Source organism: Parus major, chromosome 4 (genome assembly GCF_001522545.3).
Source record: "Parus major isolate Abel chromosome 4, Parus_major1.1, whole genome shotgun sequence".
Lineage (NCBI taxonomy): Eukaryota > Metazoa > Chordata > Aves > Passeriformes > Paridae > Parus > Parus major.
Window position 1 is genome coordinate 60,261,969 of NC_031771.1, and position 19,568 is coordinate 60,281,536.

Here is a 19,568-nt window from a genome sequence, read left to right on the forward strand (position 1 = left end):
ACGTCTGTAAATGATATTGAAAAGAACTTGCTTGGTAGGGACCCAATTAAACCCCAGCTGTCACTAAAGCAGGTTTGTTTAGCAGAGTTTAGCTGCCATACTTTAGCTGATTAGCAGTAGCCTTCCACATAATGCAATTTAAGATATAACACATAATTTTATATTGATGGATAAGGCTAACTTACGAGTACCATTGGTAAAATTTTCTTTTCTATCCCTATAATGATGAATCAATTCTGTAAACATAAAAATTAGCTTTTTATATCTCCTGTGCAGCATATCCAGAATAGAACCCAAACAATTAATCACTCACACTGATTTGAGAGGTATTTCAGGATTCAAGATCTGCAAATAAGGTTTAATACACAAAGCCCATAGTTTGTATAGAGAGAAATAAAACCTGTATGGAAGTGTCTAGCATTTGTAAATGCCATGGTCAGCATGCCGCAATTCTGTATAAATAGAAATAACACCAGAGATTTGGATTCTCTATGAAAATGCATGAAATACACTCCCAAAGAACAACATTTTTGCTATACTATAATGATGCCTCTTTATAGGAGTTACTTCCAAGTTACATACATAAATTGCCTAGGAACCATGGAAGGAAACTATCTTCTAACATCTATAATGAAACATTTTATTTCTTTATTTAGAAAGCACACAGGGCTTCATTAAAATTACTGTGTAACTTATCAAGAATCTGACCAGATTGACTGATTGATTCACAGGCTTGAAATTTAGTGTATAATTTAATTTGGATTCTACTATCTTTGGCATGTCTGTTCTAAAAAACATTTCAAATGGCAGAACAGAAAGTGAATCAAAGCTTCCCATTCAAGCATAGCTTATTTTGGGATCAGAACAATTTTACTTCTGAATTAATCCAAAGAATCTAGTTTAAAGGAACCTAGTCCTATACAAAATGCATGCACTGCATATCTAGCAGAACAGGTGATTCTTTAAGCAGGTGCTAGTGGAACAGATTTTATGTAGTTCTTAATGCTTAGTTTGCATCTCTAGTGGAAAGCAGTGGCTTGAGTTGTTCCCACAGGCTTTCACAGTACTGAGTGTTTAGCAAGAGGAGTTCATTTCCAGCTCCAGCTCCATTTCAGGTTCTTAAGTCTTAAAATCTTTTCTTGATACATGCCATAGAAAAGAAGGTTACTAATCTGTGCAGTCAATCCACTGCAGCTGCACTTATCGATTCATTAAAGACATTAAACTATCTTCCTAACTACTAACATAGTAAAACCCCAGTCTTTGGAGATTAACTATCAGCAACAAACCAAATTAGAGCTGAGACAAGTGAAAACTAAAGGAATACATCAATACTGCCTTCTGTAACTGAGATGTAGAACTGGAGGATAAATGAATAACATGAATTGATCTCTGAGAAGGCACCTTTGGCTATAAATGTGAATCTAAGACACATCTAAAAACATGTGTTTGTAGCCTGATAGAATATGTCTTCTGAATGTCAGCCTGAACATCAGTTAGCAAAATAAATATGGCAAGACACAGACTTACCTCTCAAAGTCACAAAACAAAAAAGATGAAAGACAATTCAAAAGAAAATAGTGGCAAATATTTAAGATGCAATAAAAATGGTACAAGATCAAGAGGCATGCCATGCTGTGTACTTTTACACAGGCTTTCTCCTTCTCAGCTTTATTTGTAAATAGCTTTACCTTAGATTTGAAAATGTTTGTGGAAGGGACCTATCTTCTGCATATCTGAAGCATCTAAGATAGCTATGGATCCTTTATGACAATGATTAATAAATATGATAATTAATATTAATAATGAATGCATAAGTTGATCAGAGTCTGCAAGAAAAGAATTTCCTTTTTTGATCTAATTCTATAACATATTTAATTATAACTTATTGTCGCTATTACAAAATCTTCATCCTAAAATATTTTTAACTTCTAGAATAAAACCTTCTTTTTCACATTACAGATAAAATTCAAGGAAGATAACTACAGCCCTAATATTGATTTAGATGAGAATGAGAAACAACTTCAAGTGGCAAGCTAGAATGATTCTAATAACATCAAATTAGTTCTGATTAGCTGAAAAGGAACAGAAGAAAGGCAAAACTTCTTTCTAAATATATATTATTGGCTCTGAATCCTGGGGCAATACTGTCAACACTTGCCTATGGAGTGTCTTCAACCATAAATAATGAAAACGATTTGTTTAATCTGATGAAAATTATTTTCAAGATTTAAAAGGAAATTCTGGCCCCAGTGTAATCCTTCACAAAAGTCATACAGATTTATAAAAGGGCTGTATTTTGCTCTCTACTTGTTCTCCTCAAGGGCTGGTAAAATAATAACGAAGTTGCAATGTCTTAAACGTCGCATGCTGTTTTATACTGACTTTAAAGCAGCTTCTCGTCCAAGTTCTGCTCTGAATTGGGAAATCTGGTCCAGTGTGTCTAGAAGAAGCTGTTCCTTAGCTTGTTTTTCATGAATTATCTGGTCTCTCTTCTCTTCCTCTGCTGCCTTCTGTGCTTCCTTGAGTAGGGCAAGGCGTTCACGCAGTTCCACTATTGACATTTCACCAAATAAACCATGGCCACCAGTCTAGAGAATGTGAAATGTAGGTTTAAATAATATTGTAAATACCAAGGGGAGAGTAAATTAGTAAAACCAGAATATTTTGTGTTCCAATTCATGCTAAATATATTCTGATTTCTAGAAATATAGGGATGGTCCTAAACTAATTGGTACTTAAAAACTGTTTTTAAAATCTAGAGCATATATTTCATAAAATGTTTAAAGAAAAACATTGGAAAATATATAGAAGAATAATCATAAATACAATATATCTGCTGTCAAAAAAATTCTACTTGACTTTTAGTTTTAATTAGACTTTTGAATTTTTAAAATGTGTAAAACTACTTTGTTTTTTTATGTGTGAAACCAGAACAGATTTTACACTAAAAATATGCACATTTTGTATTTATCTATTTCTAAAGTATGCATTTGATCTATAATGGTATCTACTATTTTTATCTGAAATGACTAGGACTAAACAATGTTTTGTACCCAGAAAATCCAGATCATAATGCCCAAATTTAAAATATTCAAACCTGAATGTTTAATGAAGGCTTTTTAATATCCACTTTGCAAGGTGAATGATAATGAGATTTTGACATCTAAAGAGAGACTTCTGCACTTTAGTTTGCAAACAAAGATGGATTGTTTGCAAACAGCTTTGTGAAGGCTTTAAGGTTTTGGCCCTTGCTTTTATATATTCTTTTTCTTTCTTTCAAGTCCACCATTAAACCATGTCCTTAGGTGCCACGTCTCATCTCCAGGGATTGCAACACAACCTCTGCCCTGGACAGTCTGTTTCAAAGCATGACAATCTTTTCTCATAAGAAATTTTTCCTAGTGCCCAATATAATCCTCCCCTGGTGCAATCTGAGGCCATTTCATCTTGTCCTATTGCTTGTTACTTGGGAGTAAAGAACACTCACCTTGCTACAACCTCAGTTTGCCTGCATGTATGGAAAACTTGTATAAACCTACACAAATAGTGAGCTCCTGAGTAGCTTTCTTTGCAAAATTTAATCCATTTCACTCCAACTAATATTATTTTGTCTATCTCGACATGGTATTGGTACACACCTTTAGTGAATATCTTGTACCAAAGCACGTTAAAAAAATCCCCCTCTTATTGAATGCTGAGTGTGCTGTTGACAGAATAGTAGTGATCTTTCTGTTTGTGATGTTTTCTCAAAACTGAACATGAAAGGGAAGGAAAAGAAGCTAGAAAATAGAAGGATGCTCCATCATAGATAGATACTCAGACAATTCAGTTTGCCTTGAAGAACTGACTGCAATTCCCTCTTCCCTGGTCTGGGATGCCATCTAAGCAGACTAGTCAGGTGCTCATCCTCCAGTGATCATTGCCTGGCTCTTCCAAGCATGTCCATGAAACAGATGGAAAGCCAAGAGAGATGAAGAAGACAACAAGGGGACTGGGGGATAAATGGCCAGCAACAGTAAAGACACAAAATAAAATATGACAAACAACCAGGCTTGGCTTTCTCTGCTATAAGATTTCCAGTAGTTTTGGTCTTCATAGCTTCTTTTCCTAAAGCTTCAAAAGCTGAGTTAGTAAAAAGAGATCATCATTATTTTTCATTTAAAAGCTGGTTGTGTAATATTGTCTCAGTGGTTTCTGCTTCTGTGCTCTGTGTGTCTGCCAATCACCTAAACAATGATTACCAGTAGCATCAGTAGATAATTGGTAAAAGAGTTCAGTGTTAGGCAGTCTTTATTTTTACATAAGAATATGTATTTTTGAAAAAGATGTACTACTATAGGTTAATGAAATAGTATTATGATTGTTCTGGGTTGACAGTTGGACTGGATAATCTTGAAGGTCTCTCCCAGCCTTGCTGATTCTGTGATCTTCTCAGCTTTCACCTGAGAGTGATTTGCAAATAGCAAGTGCTATAATACTTTGCTTCTAGTTTAAACTAGTCAATGACCTTTGAGTCATATTCACAGCAAGTGAAAAGGAAATGTTTTACAACAGGGTATATATCTATATATCTGTATATCTATATATCTGTATGTCTGTATCTATCTATCTATCTCAGTGGTAGTGTTTGAGCATGTCAAGCAGACATCAAAGGCATCTAGGAAAGAGAATTTGCTCAAGGCATAGAGTGGTAGAAGCTGAATGTTTAGAGTGTCTGCATTTCAAAAATGCTCAGTGAAGCCAGTGAAGTGGTTCCTAAAATAAGAAAAGTTCTATACTTATGCAGCAGATACTGCTGGTGTTTAAGCAACTAAAATGCCATGAAGAGAAGAACTGGTACTTTAATAATTAGGAGAATGAATGGGAATTTTATGGACAAATACTTCATTTCACTAAGCCTGAAAAAGCCTTTTGTAGAAAGAAAAACAGGGCGAGCTATCACCAAAAGTGTGCCAATTCACTAGAGTCCTGCTGTAGTAGTAGTATAAAAAAACAGTGAAGTTGTGATACAGAACCACAGAACAATTTGAGTTGGAAGGGACCTTAAAGACCAGCTAGTCCAAATGCCCTGCCATGGCCAGTAACATCCACCTGACCTGGTTGCTTCACGCCCCATCAAGCCCAGCCTTGAACACTTTCAGGGATGGGGCATCCACAACTTGTCTGGGTAACATGTGCCAGTGGCTCATCACGTTCATTGTAAAAAATGTATTACTTATGTCCAATCTGCTAATCTGCTTCTGATTAAGTTAACAAATAAAATAACAGTTTTCTGGATGCTGCCTAAGTCTTGGCATTGCAGAGCCCAATCTCAGGCATATGAGTTGTGCATCAGCAGCAAGTCCAATAAGTTTGAGATACAGTTAATACAGTTACTATAAACTGTAGACTTACACACACAAGTCATTTACACAGAATTGTAACAGCTCAGTAAGTTTTGGTTCTCTTGACAATCTCTTTCATATACCTGAATGTAGACAGTTTTGAAAGCAAAGGAAATTAATCTTGCTAATTACCATGGCCATGGCCATCACCACTGCAATATAACTAAGTATACATCAGTGCAAATTTTGTGTTGACCCAGTTCTTACCCTGACTGACAAATCTTTGAATTTGTGAAGGTGCATAGAACATCTTGTAATCACTGTCCAGTCTCTTTTTGGAAGATATTGGGAAACTCAGATCCTATTGGCAAAATTCAAAGAGGGTTCAAGAGGACTAAGATTTCACTTGCCATCAGAATATTCTTCTTGATAAAATTTTCATTTTATAGACTTTGTTAATGTTCCATTTCAGATCTAACTTTTGTCATGCAATATGAAAAAATACGACATGTATGGCGGTCACTTTGTATTTCATCCATCCAGACAGTGATATATCTGTAGTACACAATCCCTCTGAATATGTGAAACATATACAGTACACATTTATGTAAAACCAGTAGTTTTTCCTTTTGAGCTTACCTCTGTTAAATCAACAAACTTGTGTCTGATGGTAGGTATAGACTCAATAGCTCGTATTTGTTGAATTAGTTCATATCTTTTCCTATTCTTTTCCTCCTTTTCTTCTAAAGCTTGCCGGAGAAGTTCTTCACTTTCTTCACAAACCTGCTGAACTGAAAGATAAGAATTAATCTCAGTTAGCTCTTTGCCTATTTTAACAAGTAGTCCATCTAGAGGAAAATTCATATGCATTCATGAATAATGATAACAATACTGATCTAAAGGTACTTGAGGGAACAGTCTGGTATTGGTGGAAGGAATCATTAAAGAAACAAATGAGTACTTCCCATCCTCACCATCTATCTTTCTATTCAGCAGATAAACATACTATATACATACACACTTTGAATTACTGCTTTGTAATTTCTGTTCTCATTTGTACATATGGTTTCATTACTTAATAAAAGGATATTATAAAATAGAAAATATTTGTAGTCTTCTGAGCTATGTATCTCCTTGAAATGACTGAATTGCAAAGGCTGGTAGGCTCTGCTAGTCCATTTTGGAGTGACTAACACTCTTTGCCTGCCTTAATCCTGGTGAGTACAAGTATGAAGATACACAAGCAGAGAAGTCTGCATTTGACAAAAAGTAATCATTTACATGTACTACTTTTAGATGGAAGGGAAACTGTTTGCAGGACATTAGTGATGTATTTATCCTGTTTAAATGCAGAGTGATTCCCATGACCAGTAGCTTAGATATTTTGATCTACCCATTACTAGCTGATTCCTGAATTCATATTCATACATTCATGGATCTTTCCCTCAATTTCACTTTCCCTTCTGTAAAAATTGTAATTGGTCCACTAAAAGAAAGATAAAGTTAGTTTGGGATATTTAACATCACCTCTCATTTTTTTGGCAATATATATACCTATCTGTTGTTTGTATTCCTGGATCTTTGCTTTTACTTGCTTTACATTCTTGTGTCCTTCCATGACTTGTTCCACCAGCTCCTTCATTTCTTTCTGTTCCTGTAGACGTTTCTCTGCACACAGGTGCATCAGTTCTGCTTTCTAAATCACAAACAAACAGGTGAATACAACTCCTGATAAGTGGTGATCAGGGTGTCTCAAATCATTGAAACAAGGCAAGGACAATTGGATTCAAATTATTACATCATCCACAAAAGTAGTGAAGGACAGTGGCTGGGGACAAGAAAGAGACACATTTTTCTCATTTCAACAAGATAAAGAAATGAGTTATATATTGTTGATTTCAATGCTAATAGTGCTTAGTATCTCAGTATCTGTTCAAAAAGGATTCGTATAATGACAGAATATAGGAGAGCATGCTTTGACCTTCTGCTTTTATTCAATTTACTTCATAAGTGTTAATCAAATAAAAAAAAAAAACTTGTAGAAAGTACTTTCATGTATAAGCATTTCTGTATCTGGAAGTTATAGCCCTCTTTTTCCTTTGTTTGCAGACTCCAGTGAGTAAAGACACGGCATAGAATTTTACACCTCTAATAGTAGGTATCATCCGTGCTATGATTTGCACAGATTGGAAGTCATTGAAATTTGAGCATCCCTGTATGTATTACCTCTTCTCTCAATAGATCAGCCTTCTTCTTATTTTCTTGGATTACATTCTGATGGGCTAGAACTGCCTCTTCATAACTTAGTTTTCCTTGAAGCCTCCTACACTCTATTTCAGCCAGCTGTTCTTCCAAATCTTTTCCACGCATCTGTTTCTGCCATTCCAGGAATTCAGATGGGTCTCCAGCCCCTTGCTGCAAATTTTCAATTCTGCAAGAGAGGAAAAAAGTATACTATTTTAGGGATCTGGCTTCATAGCCCTGCCTTGGTTACTAAAACCTTTCCAGTAGCCTTTGATGAAAAGTGTTTGATCTCTGCAGAGAAAAAAGGCAGTCATCACAAAGTTGTTTGACAGATGTATTTTAATTCTGGTCTAAGAGGTGTTCCTACTAGGTGTAAAGCCTGAGAAAGCCAGAATAAAAAAAAGTATATGAGAACATGGACCTGAAAGTTTTCAGTAAAACAAAGCCCCAAGAGAGGGCAAACTTTAGCTATGTAAGGATTCTCATAAAGAGCAGACAGAATCAGGGATGTACATTTTCTCAGAGGACTGCTTTGCTCAGAGGTAGAAAGAACAAATAACTTTTCTCTTTGGCAATCTTCTTGTCAACTTTAACACTGAGAACAAAAAACTTCTGCTTAACACTATTTCTGTTTTCTATTTTTTCAATTAAATAATATTGCTGTAATGAGGCAAAGAAGTATTCAGCTGTTAAGAAAAGTCACATCCCTATTTCTTGTGCTCAGCTGAGACAGAAAAACATAGCAAAGCCCTGGGGCAGGCCCATCTAAGTCCTGCAGCAGAGGAGGGAATGAGCCAATAACTAGGGCAGAGACACAAACATGGAGTGAATTGCCTCCTAATGCCGCCCCCCAATGCACGTACATGTGATACATCTATCTCTCCATATATCTATATATATATTTATCTCTCTCTATATGTGTGTATATATATCTATGTGTGTATATATATCTATATATCCATATATCCATATATCTATATATCTATATCTATATCTATTTATATATCAGTATTTTTGTTAAATTAAAGTTGAAGATTAAAACTCATTAAGATAAAATAGTATCAAGTTATGGGGAACTATTCCTTAGTGATTCTGTGTGATTCTCTGATTTTGCTGAGTGGAACAAATTCTGCCAGCTGGAGTGAACAGTAGCATATGTAATATGGAAGAACATCAATATATATGAGAATAGCTGATAACAGAACCTGAGTGATGTTTAATATCTACCTGCTAAAATCCTGATGCATGAATCAAAACCTGCTAGGTTCAAAGATCAAATCCAAACTTACACAGTCTTTCCAGGACTTAAAATACCATCAATATTTAGTGCTTAGCCTGCTAAGACAGGTGGATTTGAAGTTATACTAAAGCAAGATAACATAAGTTTTATCTTCGTGAAGTTTTTTGTGAAAATGTTATGTGATTCTAGCTGTAGAATACAACCTTCAGTGGCCATCCAGGATTCATCCTCTCCTAGTAAACATCCTCTGAAAACCTGTGTTGCTGAATAAGGAGGAATCCTAATGTCAGGATTTCTTAGAGTGCTAAATGCACAAAAGGACCTGCAACCTCTTATTTACACCCCTTCCCTACTGCTCTGGATTCAATGCTTGTGTTCAAAGACAGTTCTGCAGTGTGTCTAACACTGGATGGGACTGGAGTGAAAAGAACGGTGTTAGGAAGAGCTATGAAAAGTTCTGGTTGGTATGCGTGTAGTTTCTTCCCAGGAGACACATTTGAGCCTGGCTTAACAGCCTTGGTCCTTGCCTAAGCTACTCTATAGATGAGCCTGCACCCAGCCCAGGGCCGAGTTGACCCTGCCTTGTTGACTTGGCTTCCTGGCTGGACCTTGGCCCAGACTTGTCTCTTTGGACCCTCATAGCACCCTTGGCTGACCCTGCTGTCTGTCCCTGGATCTGTCCTGCCGCCTGCCACGGTACCATGGAGCTGCTGTCAGGGAGGACACTGTCCCTACATGTCCTGCTGTCACTCTCAGCTCTTGGCTTATCTTGCTTTAAGGAACAGCACATTCTTATTGTCCTATATCTTAATGTGATAGAAATGGACAGGTATTTTTATGTACATATAAACAAGTTCAACTATCAAACTTGGCATGTAGCTGACCACAACCATTGAAGAAAATGGAGATATATGAAATTATTTGGCTTGATATATGCATCTTGTACAAAGGACACAGAAATAGATGTGTATTCGGGTCATTATTTAGTCTGGAAGATTGGAATAAATATAAAAGTGATCCCTCTTGGACTTTGCAAGTGGACACTAGCCAGAGTGCTAAATCAGTAACACTGTAGAGCATCTACACAAAAAAGAATTACTTTACTGTACACTTTTTCTTCAGTCCACTTCAATCCACTTCTCTCTTCATTTGTCAACTTTTTTTATAGAATGGAACGCCCTACAATAGATCCATTAGTTTAGTTTACCTGGAATTTACATAATTATTTTTGATGTAGTTCATTATCCTATATCCAGGGATGTGAAAAGCAATCCTAGGTGGAGCATGGTCATACCTTTTGAGCTCCTCTTCCAATTTCCGCTGGTAGAGGGCACCCTCCCTCAAAATAGCTGCTGTGTTTAATTTAATGGGTATATTGTCAATCTGTCAGGAAAGGGAATGTATATTCCATAGTTAGTGATGTAAACCATAAAACAGAGTATAAAAACATCTCAGTGGGTTAAATAAATTGACCCAAGACAGCATAAATTTTGCTTAAAGCATTCATCTAGCATTAATCTGACATTCACAATGAAATTGCATGCTGTTCATAAACCACTCAAGCTGCTTAAGAAATCAGCAAAGTCCCCCAAGTGGATTATAAATTTGTAATCACTCTTGGACCATGTCAAATCCCATAGAATGTCTTCACTTCCTTTCATATTTTCCATTGCTCATATACATTGTGCGGAAGGATTTGATCTGTTTTGGACAAAAACAATAAACTGCCTCTCTGTAAGAGTCAGTTAGCCAAAACACTGAAGTAAAACAAAAGCAGCACCTTTCATAGGAAGATCTTAGAAAAAATTTATAAATAATCACTACTACAATGTAGAAGTATTTCCAAGACAACTGGAATCACCCATTGCTTTATCTATTTTCTTGACAGTAGAAGTGGAGAACAGTCCTCAATGACTTTCAGGCCTCAGGGTGGAGGACTTGGACTAGATCCTGTGGCTGCTTTGTTAACTCTTCAAAGTATTGTGTTAAGAATGACTCCCAGACAACTTCTAAATACTGAGGAAGGAAAGGATCAATTTCTCTGCCAGTTAAAATTGTTCCCTGCACAGGTAGGGTATTCAGAGAAAATGGGTCACCTTTGCAGACACATGTAAGAGACCTGATCTGAACCAAAGCAAAGCAGTGCTGCTGAAATAAGAACTGGGATCATTCCTGCAGAAAACAAAGCTTAATCATAACACGTTTGACTTAAATCCAGACAAGTTCTGTGTTCAGAATTCAAACATGTATTTAAATTCCAAATGAGGAACTTAATGAGTAGCTGAGAAATAGATGCACAGAATCACTCAAGCTACATGCTGCAAATATTGTATGCAGAAATATTAACTGAAGTTTCCTGATATACATAACTGAAAAAAGCATATGTTATAAATTATATTAATTAAGTAGGTTGAGGATTGCAAACACATTCCATCACCTAGAATTCACTAAGTAAAATTACTGTTTTTACATTCATAGCATATTTTAATGCAAAAAATGAATTACCTGTCAGTTTCTTGACAAAATGATGATAACTTGCAGAATTTAGGAAAGAATCCAAACCAATGTATTTTGTTTATTTTGTTTGACTTACTATGACTTCCTAATGTCCAATGTCATTTTACCTTTTGATCTGCATCTCAACACATCTCAAAGGCTTCTGCATTATATGAACAGTTTGTATTTTAAGCCTGTACTGTGTATAACATGTTTCCTTAATGAAGACATTTTCTTTGACACATGTAGATGTTTCCATACTTTTGACAGTTTTCTGTGTACACAGATTTCATGTTCTGTATTTACCAACTGTAATTTGGATAGAGAACTGAACAGTTATGGGAATACCTTAAACTTCAGTTTCACAGTCTATTGGCCAGAAATCTGTCTGACAATGAAACAGAAATACAGTGATATAGTCAAAATAACTAGGACTCCCAAGACATGTGCAAGCAGGTGTAAGTAAAGTAAGTGAATAGATTCCTCTGTCATATAGTATCAAGGAAGTTCTGAATTTTACTCATTCTCGTCCTATCGTGAGATATCTTCCCTTTTTTCATGATGAGAAAATGGAAATAAGTGGGAAAACTACAGAACATTAATTCTTGTGGAAAAGCATCATATTCACTATTGCCACCTAATGAACATGCAACAGCTCACTAAAACAAATAAATATGCAAAGAGCAAATATGATATGAGCAAGAGGCAGACTGAGACAGAGTGGTGATATATTTGTACTGTCTCATTCTCCCAGTGAAAAGGATGAATAGATACTTTGGAACAGCAAGAGAAATAATTTGCTGCTACACATAATATATTTCTCTAAAAAGAAAAAAAAGTTCATATACTGTGGGTGTTCTAAAAATAGGAAAGCAAAATACTAGTTGGTTAAAACATTTTATAATTTCATTAATTTGAAGATAGATTAAAATTATATATATATACCTTGGATAAACCATCCTCTTAGGATTTATCTACTCAGAGAGTTGCACAGGCAGGAAGGCAACAGGAATAGAAAGTATTTTAAAAGTCAATAACAATATGCCTATCTCTGCTTGAAAGTTACAGCAGCATCTTGAATATCACCTAAACAACCTTAAGGCAAATGTGTTTAGACAAGATAAAACTGTTTATGCATCTAGAGGAGATACCAGCAAGTTTTAGAAGTGGCCCTAATCAATAACAGAGGATGCCAGATCCATATTTTTCTTGATGCAGTTTAGTTAGATGTCTTGACTCTTGTTAAGTCTGCACTAAAGTTTTATTATTTTATATTATCAGGAAGGGCAATGGGATATACAGTTTTGAACTGAGCCCATGTAATTACAGGTCACATGTGTTTAACTATGTAAATATTTCCTGTTTTGGGGTTTTCTCTTTCTTTTTGTGCAAAATTAACTAGGATCTTATTACCTTGCTGTAATTTAAATGCTGCTGGACTGTAAGCAAGCAGACTGAGTAGCTGATACTGTTACTAAAGATAACTTCAGTGTGTGATAAATGCCAGAAAGGCTTTAGAAATACTTGCCAGATGCCCAGTCCCCTAAGTGGAGAACCAATCTTCTCACAGCGTTTATGAGCTGTACCTAAATACATAGTTTTAAAGAGTAGGCAGACCTGCTCACAAGATATTTGAGACTACAGTACAAGCACAGCTGAAATTATTCTGCATAAGAACTTGAAACAAATGAAACGTGTCAGATAGAACAATATAAGGCTGAAGATTATCTGTAGTGCAGTTATTGCAGAAACAGCAATGTGAGTTTTCATGTGTTCCACTGTTAAAGCTGAATGGCTCTTTTCCCATGTTTACAATTCTCTGACCCTTGAAAATTCTACAAGGGAAGAAATCAGGATAGTGGATTTCATGACCTCAGTGTGTGTCTGAAAGAAACAAGGCAAACATCCAGCCTGATTGTATATTGTGTATCAGACAGTTGTTAGCTGGAATGATTGCTCAGCATTCTTTAGGATCTCATTTTGAAACAATGATGTACTGATGCAAGATTCTTCAGTCCTTATGCTGAGTTCTTAAACCAAGGTTCCACATTTCTTTTTTTTGCTGGAGACAATTCTCATTTTATACTATTTTACATAAAATCTTCTCCCTTTGTAACTGAAAACACTGTTATGGTTACATTGTGCAACTGCGCACAACTTACTTCAGGGACCAAAAAGGTTTTGATCACCCTGACCAGTCTCACCCAGGACCTTCATCTACACCCTCTAGTCCCTGGCCTGGGAGCACCAGTTGGACTCAGAAATGGGCTTCAGTTTCCATTATGCTGGGAATTCTTCCACTCCTGGTTGTGTCTCCATTTCTGTCTCCTGCTGTCATGGACCTGGGTTGCTGTTGTAGCTTTGTCTCCTGACTCGAATTTTGGGGGGACCCCAAACCTGATTTGTTACCTTGTTTTATCCAAGGGTGAGTTGCTGTCAGCAGAACCTGTCACTGCCACCAACCTCCTCACATTCAGATACTGTGTCCTGCTTGGTGAGGGCACTGCCTGTGCTCTCATCACCTTTGGCTCCTTATTTTTCTTTTGTCATGGAGTAGCCCTGCTCTTGTCACTCCCTGACCATTTCTTTACAGATTATTAAAGGTGCATAGGACAAAATCTATTAACCATAGACCCAATCCATCCCATGCTCTTGGCCAAAGACCTTAGTGTAAAACCATGGATTTAAGTTGAGTTTCCATCATCACAAGATTTGCATGAGTGCCAAATTTTCAAGTACATTTGACAACAGTTCCTTAAATGTTGCTTACCTTGCTTTGGATCCTTTGAGCCTTGAATGCTGGTTTACTCTGCATACTCTCAGGTATGATCTGCAGTTCAAACCAAAAATACATTATTTAATTTCAGAAACAAATTTTCAATTACTCAGCAGAAGATATTACATATTTATCAAAACTAGCACTTGAATTTTCATCAAATATTTTTTTGGAGAGTAACAAATACACAGGGGACATATCTTGGAATTGTAATATACTCAAAAACGTGCTATGTACACCCAACCTAGTGGGAATATGACCATACAAAGGTAGGTCCAAATATTGACTAAAATAATGCTAGTGATTCTTTCTTTGACTATGAAATATTACTTACATATACATATATATATATATATGAATATATTCATCTTTTAACTGAAATAGATACTGAGAGGACAAAATAGGATGTCAAAACACACTTCATGAAATTATTAATTAGTGGTAGAATTCTACTGATGCTGATTAATTTAATGATGTTAGCTATAGATACTGATGTGAAACTGTCTGGTATCATGGGGATGAACACACTGAATAGAATATGCAGCACTGATGCTGAAATGAATATATTACATACATAGTTTGGTGACGAAACTGTGAACTGGGAATCAACCAAAGCAAGGATTTTGTATGAATGGGACCATTATTCCCTCAGCTTGGCTGCTCTGTGGCATCAAAGTTAATGGAAAAATAATATGAGGATTTAGAGAAATATTGCCAGTTTGGAGATTTGTTGGAGCAGTTTCACAGGAAGGTTGCTTGTCTCAAAATTAAGAAAATAATAAAGCAGCACCAGAAGTATAAGAAAAGGGAGCAATGCATTATGCATACAAAGAGGCAAATGCTGGCATAGGGATGTGAAATGACACTATAGCTATAAATCATAGCACATAATTCTTAGGCTCAAATAAACATTATTTTTCTAATATTCTAAGATATCTTTAAATACTCCAGTCATTTTTCATCTCACTACTGGGGGATTCTTGGGCATGTGTTTTTCAGCATACCTCTCTCTTTTCAGGCTTGATGGCTGCACAACGGAACTGGTTAGTATTTGCTTCCAGGAGCAGATCCTAAAATTACAACAATTGTCTTAAAGAGTGTGGTACATTTAAATTCTCTAATAATAAACTTATGTCTCAAAATGTCTTGTAGCTCCAACCACTATATTCACAGAATCACAGAATGGATTGGGTTGGAAGAGACCTTAAAGATCATCTTGTTCTGAAAGAGACCTAAAGATCATCTGCCATGGGCAGAGACACCTCCCACTGGATCAGATTGCTCAAAGCCCCAATGCAAACTTGAACCCTTTCAGGGATGGGACCTTTGCAGGTTCTCTGGGCAACCTGTGCCAGGGCCTCACCACCCTCATGGTAAAGAATTTCTTTCTATCTAATCAAAACCTACCCTTCTTCAGTTTGAAGCCATCCCTCCTTGTCCTGTCACTACCTGCTTGTGTAAGAAGTCCTTCTCCATCCTTCTTGTGGGCTCTCTTCTGGTACTGGAAGACTACAGGTCACCCTGAAGCCTTCTCTTGTCCAGGCTGAACAATTCCAATTCTCTCAGCCTTTCCTCATAAGAGAGGTGCTCCATCCCTCTTGGTGGCCTCCTCTGGACTTGCTCCAACAGGTCCATGTCCTTCCTGTGATGGGGCCCCAGAGCTGGATGCAGCACTGCAGGTGAGGTCTCAGCAGAGCAGGGCAGAGGGGCAGAATCCCCTCCCTCCTCTGCTGCCCACGGTGCTTTGGATGATCCCAGGGCAGGGAGGTTTCTGGGCTGAGTGCCCATGGCTGGATCATGTCCAGCCTCTCACCCACAGCACCCCCAAGTCCTTCTCAGGGCTGCTCTGGATGTGTTCATCCCCGGCCTGTGCTGACCCTGGGAGCTGCCCTGACCCAGCTGCAGCACCAGCACTTGGTCTTGTTACAGCTCATGAGATTCCCATGGGCCACTTCTTGAGCTTGTCCAGGTCCCTGTGGATGGAATCCTGTCCCTCGGGTGTGTCAGCTGCACCACCCAGTTCGGTATCACCTGCAAATGTGCTGAGGGTGCACTCAATCCCTTCATCTGTGTCATTAATGAAGATGTGAAACAACACTGGTTTCAAGACTGATTCCAAAAACTTGACTTAGTATTTACATAAATTTTCACTCCTGATTAAAGACCTGAATTAAGCAAGTATTGATTTTCTACACAGTTCTGCCTAGATGTATCCTTTGCACAGGACATCAGGCCTTTGATAGACCTGCCCATATAAAACATATTATTTGTTCAGATATCAGCTTAAAAATATCATAATTATCCATGGCACATCAGTACCATAGGCAGTAACTGCCAGACAGCTGACAAACAATGGCTTTGGTTTGAAGTTACATTAGAGAATTATGATCAAGGGATCACTGCATTAGGGGTTGATTCAATAGGCACATCTCAGGCATTAATGACCCAGTCATTATATAGGAAGTACAGGCAACCACATTTCTAGTTTTTGAATATTTATTTTGGTTTTAAACCAAATCTCTAATCAAAGTTGTGAAACAGACTAGATTTTTTAATGTCTTTCTGGGCAGCAGCTGATAACATCTGTGTTTCTATAACTGTCTAGAGTGTGGCTTCCAGTGTTCTCATTCCTCACAGATGCTTAGATGTAGTTCTTACAGTAATAGCTACAGCTTCTGCAAAAATGCTATGAAGTAAATGGCATTTTTCATTCATATTTCTGCTAGGACCCATAATGTGAGCTTGCTTAGCAAACAGTCTAGAGGGAACTGACCTTTGTGAATGCTTTGGATGCCTTTAATAACATTCCAGAAGTGATAAAAACTGCCGTTATTGCAGCTATAATTTCTGTGATGGTTTATCTTTGTTTCTTGTATTAATGCATTTTCTTTACTGAACAATGTGGCTGGTTGTTAAGTGATTTTACAGTTGTCATAGATTTTTGATGGCATGTGCACTGTGCTTTTCTTTCCCAGTTTTTCTAGAAAGTTTTTAACATGCAAATAAGCACACAGACAAACAGATGTGCTTTTTCCACAATATTGAAACTATAAAAGAATAAAAAAATAATATCTAATTGTTTATAATGAAATATCAAGCATAGGTAATGTGATGGGCTAGGAAAAGGAATGAAAGGTTTATATCCCTAGAATCTGTCAAACATTACAGCTCTTACTATAGTTTAGGAACAGAATCCAATGTATCTTTCACATGGACAAGAGGACAGCCTAGAGCTGTAATGAATGGACTTGACTGGCTAAAGAAAACTGGAGTCAGGCATTTTCAGAATGGGGGTGGGAGACTGCTGATACAAAGGAGTCACATGGTATATCTTTAATCAAGTTTATATTGTTATTTGACTGGATATGGTGACTGCAGTGTGGGAATGGGGAAAGTGGAAATGAACATTCAATTAATTCCTTTCTGAGGAGAAGACAACAACAATCTGCTTAAACTATGAGCTACTTCATTGAACAAGATTCGTGTCAAAGTTTGGATCAAATACCTAGATCTGTTTGTATTTTCCCTTCCCTCTCCAGGCCCTCCCTTTTCCTGCTGTCTTAACACACAGACCATGTACTCTGTTTCTTTACAAACCAGGATGACTTTACACTCTGCTGAATGGAATGTATTAAGAATATGTAAGAGTATGAAGTCTGCACAGAAAAGAGGAATCTGCTGATATTTTACAACAGTGAATAACATGTGGTTATTTTTAAATTACTACAGAAGAAAACTCCAAAAATACTGAACTTATTTTGTAATTTGAAGCCTTAATAAATAAATTAATACCTTATATATCCACATGTCCATGGGACTAGAAGAACCATTGTGAAGAAAAGAAAGTAATCATCTTCTCCTACTTTATATGACTGCTTGAAAAATTTCTCATATGGTACTTATACAGTGAGTAATAGGAGGACCTTGTCCTGGACAATTAATAATAAAATAAAGAAGGTGGAAAAAGAGTGCTAAAACAGAGTAGAGGATACAAACTTCATGATTCTAGAAAAAAAGCCATGAGCTATTTAGTTGCAAAAGCAGATATGTTTCAGGTAAGTTCTAAGATTTGTGAAGATGAAATAATACAGAAGAACCAGTTTAGAAAAAAGGAAAGAAGAAGAACAAAATACACTTACTTTTGCTTTTTGGATATTTTTTGTTTTGATTTCCTCTAGTTGCTTTCTTTCCTTTGGAGGCTTATAGGTGCTTGGAGGAACCTATATTAAAAGACAAAAATCTCTAAAATATGGGATATAAAACGTTTCAAGTGACACATTCTTGCAGACAAAAAAAAAAGCTCATTCACTTTTATTGTAGAACAGCAGTGTTGGGTTTTTTTGGTTTTTTTTAATATTGATTCTTTTCTATTAGTGCTACTCTAGAAGACAGGGGCAGATTCCAATTAGTTGGAACTATCCAGCTTTTCAGTTCTGTTCAATATAACATAACCCCATGTCAAAAGACCAGAAAAAAAGACAAATTTGGAACTAGTACAAGAAGGGCTAAAGCAATAATAAATCCTGTGGGCCCTATCAAAAGGAGTAAAATGTTTCCAGAATTGGAGCAGTTCTGTTTGCCATTTCATAAACTTCACTTTCAGAGCAACAACAGCCAGATAGGGCAGCTGAATAAAGTTAAGCTGTGGCACTGTGTGTGGTAGTAGGAATAAGTTACAGATTCTAAAGAAGTTCAGGGGAAAGAAATCCTTTAAAATTTAATAAATACCCAGGAACTTCATTGTAATTGAGGAGGTCTTTCAGCTGAAATAGTGGGATCCTGAGAAGGAAGCTGGAGAAAATCAGCAGATGTCCCATCCCTCTGGTCTTCCCAGACTTCAGTGTTTAAGCACTGCTGGAAAAGATACACTAGGAAAAATGGGCCTTTGGTCTGGTTTACCATGGCTGTCCCAATGTCCTTGTAAGGGAAAACCATTGGAGGTGTGGATTAAATGTTTAGGAGGTAAAGGACTCAGAGTGTTTTTGTAGCATTAGTCAAAGATCCGGGAAAGCAATCACACGTCAGCTAAAATGACCAGGACATGACTGGCTGTCAGCTGGATCAGCAGGACACTAGGGACTTTAGGCTGATTTCTGTATTTGCTTGAGTAATAAATTTATCCCAGAGTAAGCCCTGAAAAAAGACTGGATGTCTCCTTCCTATGTGGGTGAGATAGTCTGACAGTTTACTGGACATCTGCCTAAATATTTGTTTTGATAAAAATGTGCTAGATCAATTAGAAGTTACAGAACTAGTGCAAGAATTAGTGGGGAAAATATATATTCTGTCTTGTACTGGAGGTCAGTTCAGGGAACATGGGAATCCCATCTAGCTTTATTGGACTACATAATGAACTACTCTTTCAAAAAATCATGAATCTGACGGCCTTTACACCATATTTGCTATGTGACATCTTTAGGAACAGGTAAAACAGCACAAACAGAAGAAGCTAGGAATTAAATGCACTGGTGATACTGCTCAGATT

General features: G+C 36.9%; 1 protein-coding gene across 2 annotated transcripts in view; it reads right to left on the minus strand.

The window, feature by feature from the left end:
* CFAP99 (cilia and flagella associated protein 99) overlaps nt 1-19,568 on the minus strand; it is a 52,755-nt gene that overhangs the window by 6,089 nt on the left and 27,098 nt on the right. For both annotated transcript variants that reach the window (XM_015625837.3, XM_015625838.3), the window contains exons 7-14: nt 18,223-18,303; nt 15,088-15,153; nt 14,078-14,137; nt 10,106-10,194; nt 7,554-7,758; nt 6,882-7,023; nt 5,967-6,118; nt 2,386-2,591 (exon numbers count right to left, since the gene is read on the minus strand). In XM_015625837.3, coding sequence (XP_015481323.1) covers nt 2,386-2,591; nt 5,967-6,118; nt 6,882-7,023; nt 7,554-7,758; nt 10,106-10,194; nt 14,078-14,137; nt 15,088-15,153; nt 18,223-18,303 — 1,001 coding nt within the window. The remainder of the gene's footprint in view (nt 1-2,385; nt 2,592-5,966; nt 6,119-6,881; nt 7,024-7,553; nt 7,759-10,105; nt 10,195-14,077; nt 14,138-15,087; nt 15,154-18,222; nt 18,304-19,568) is intronic.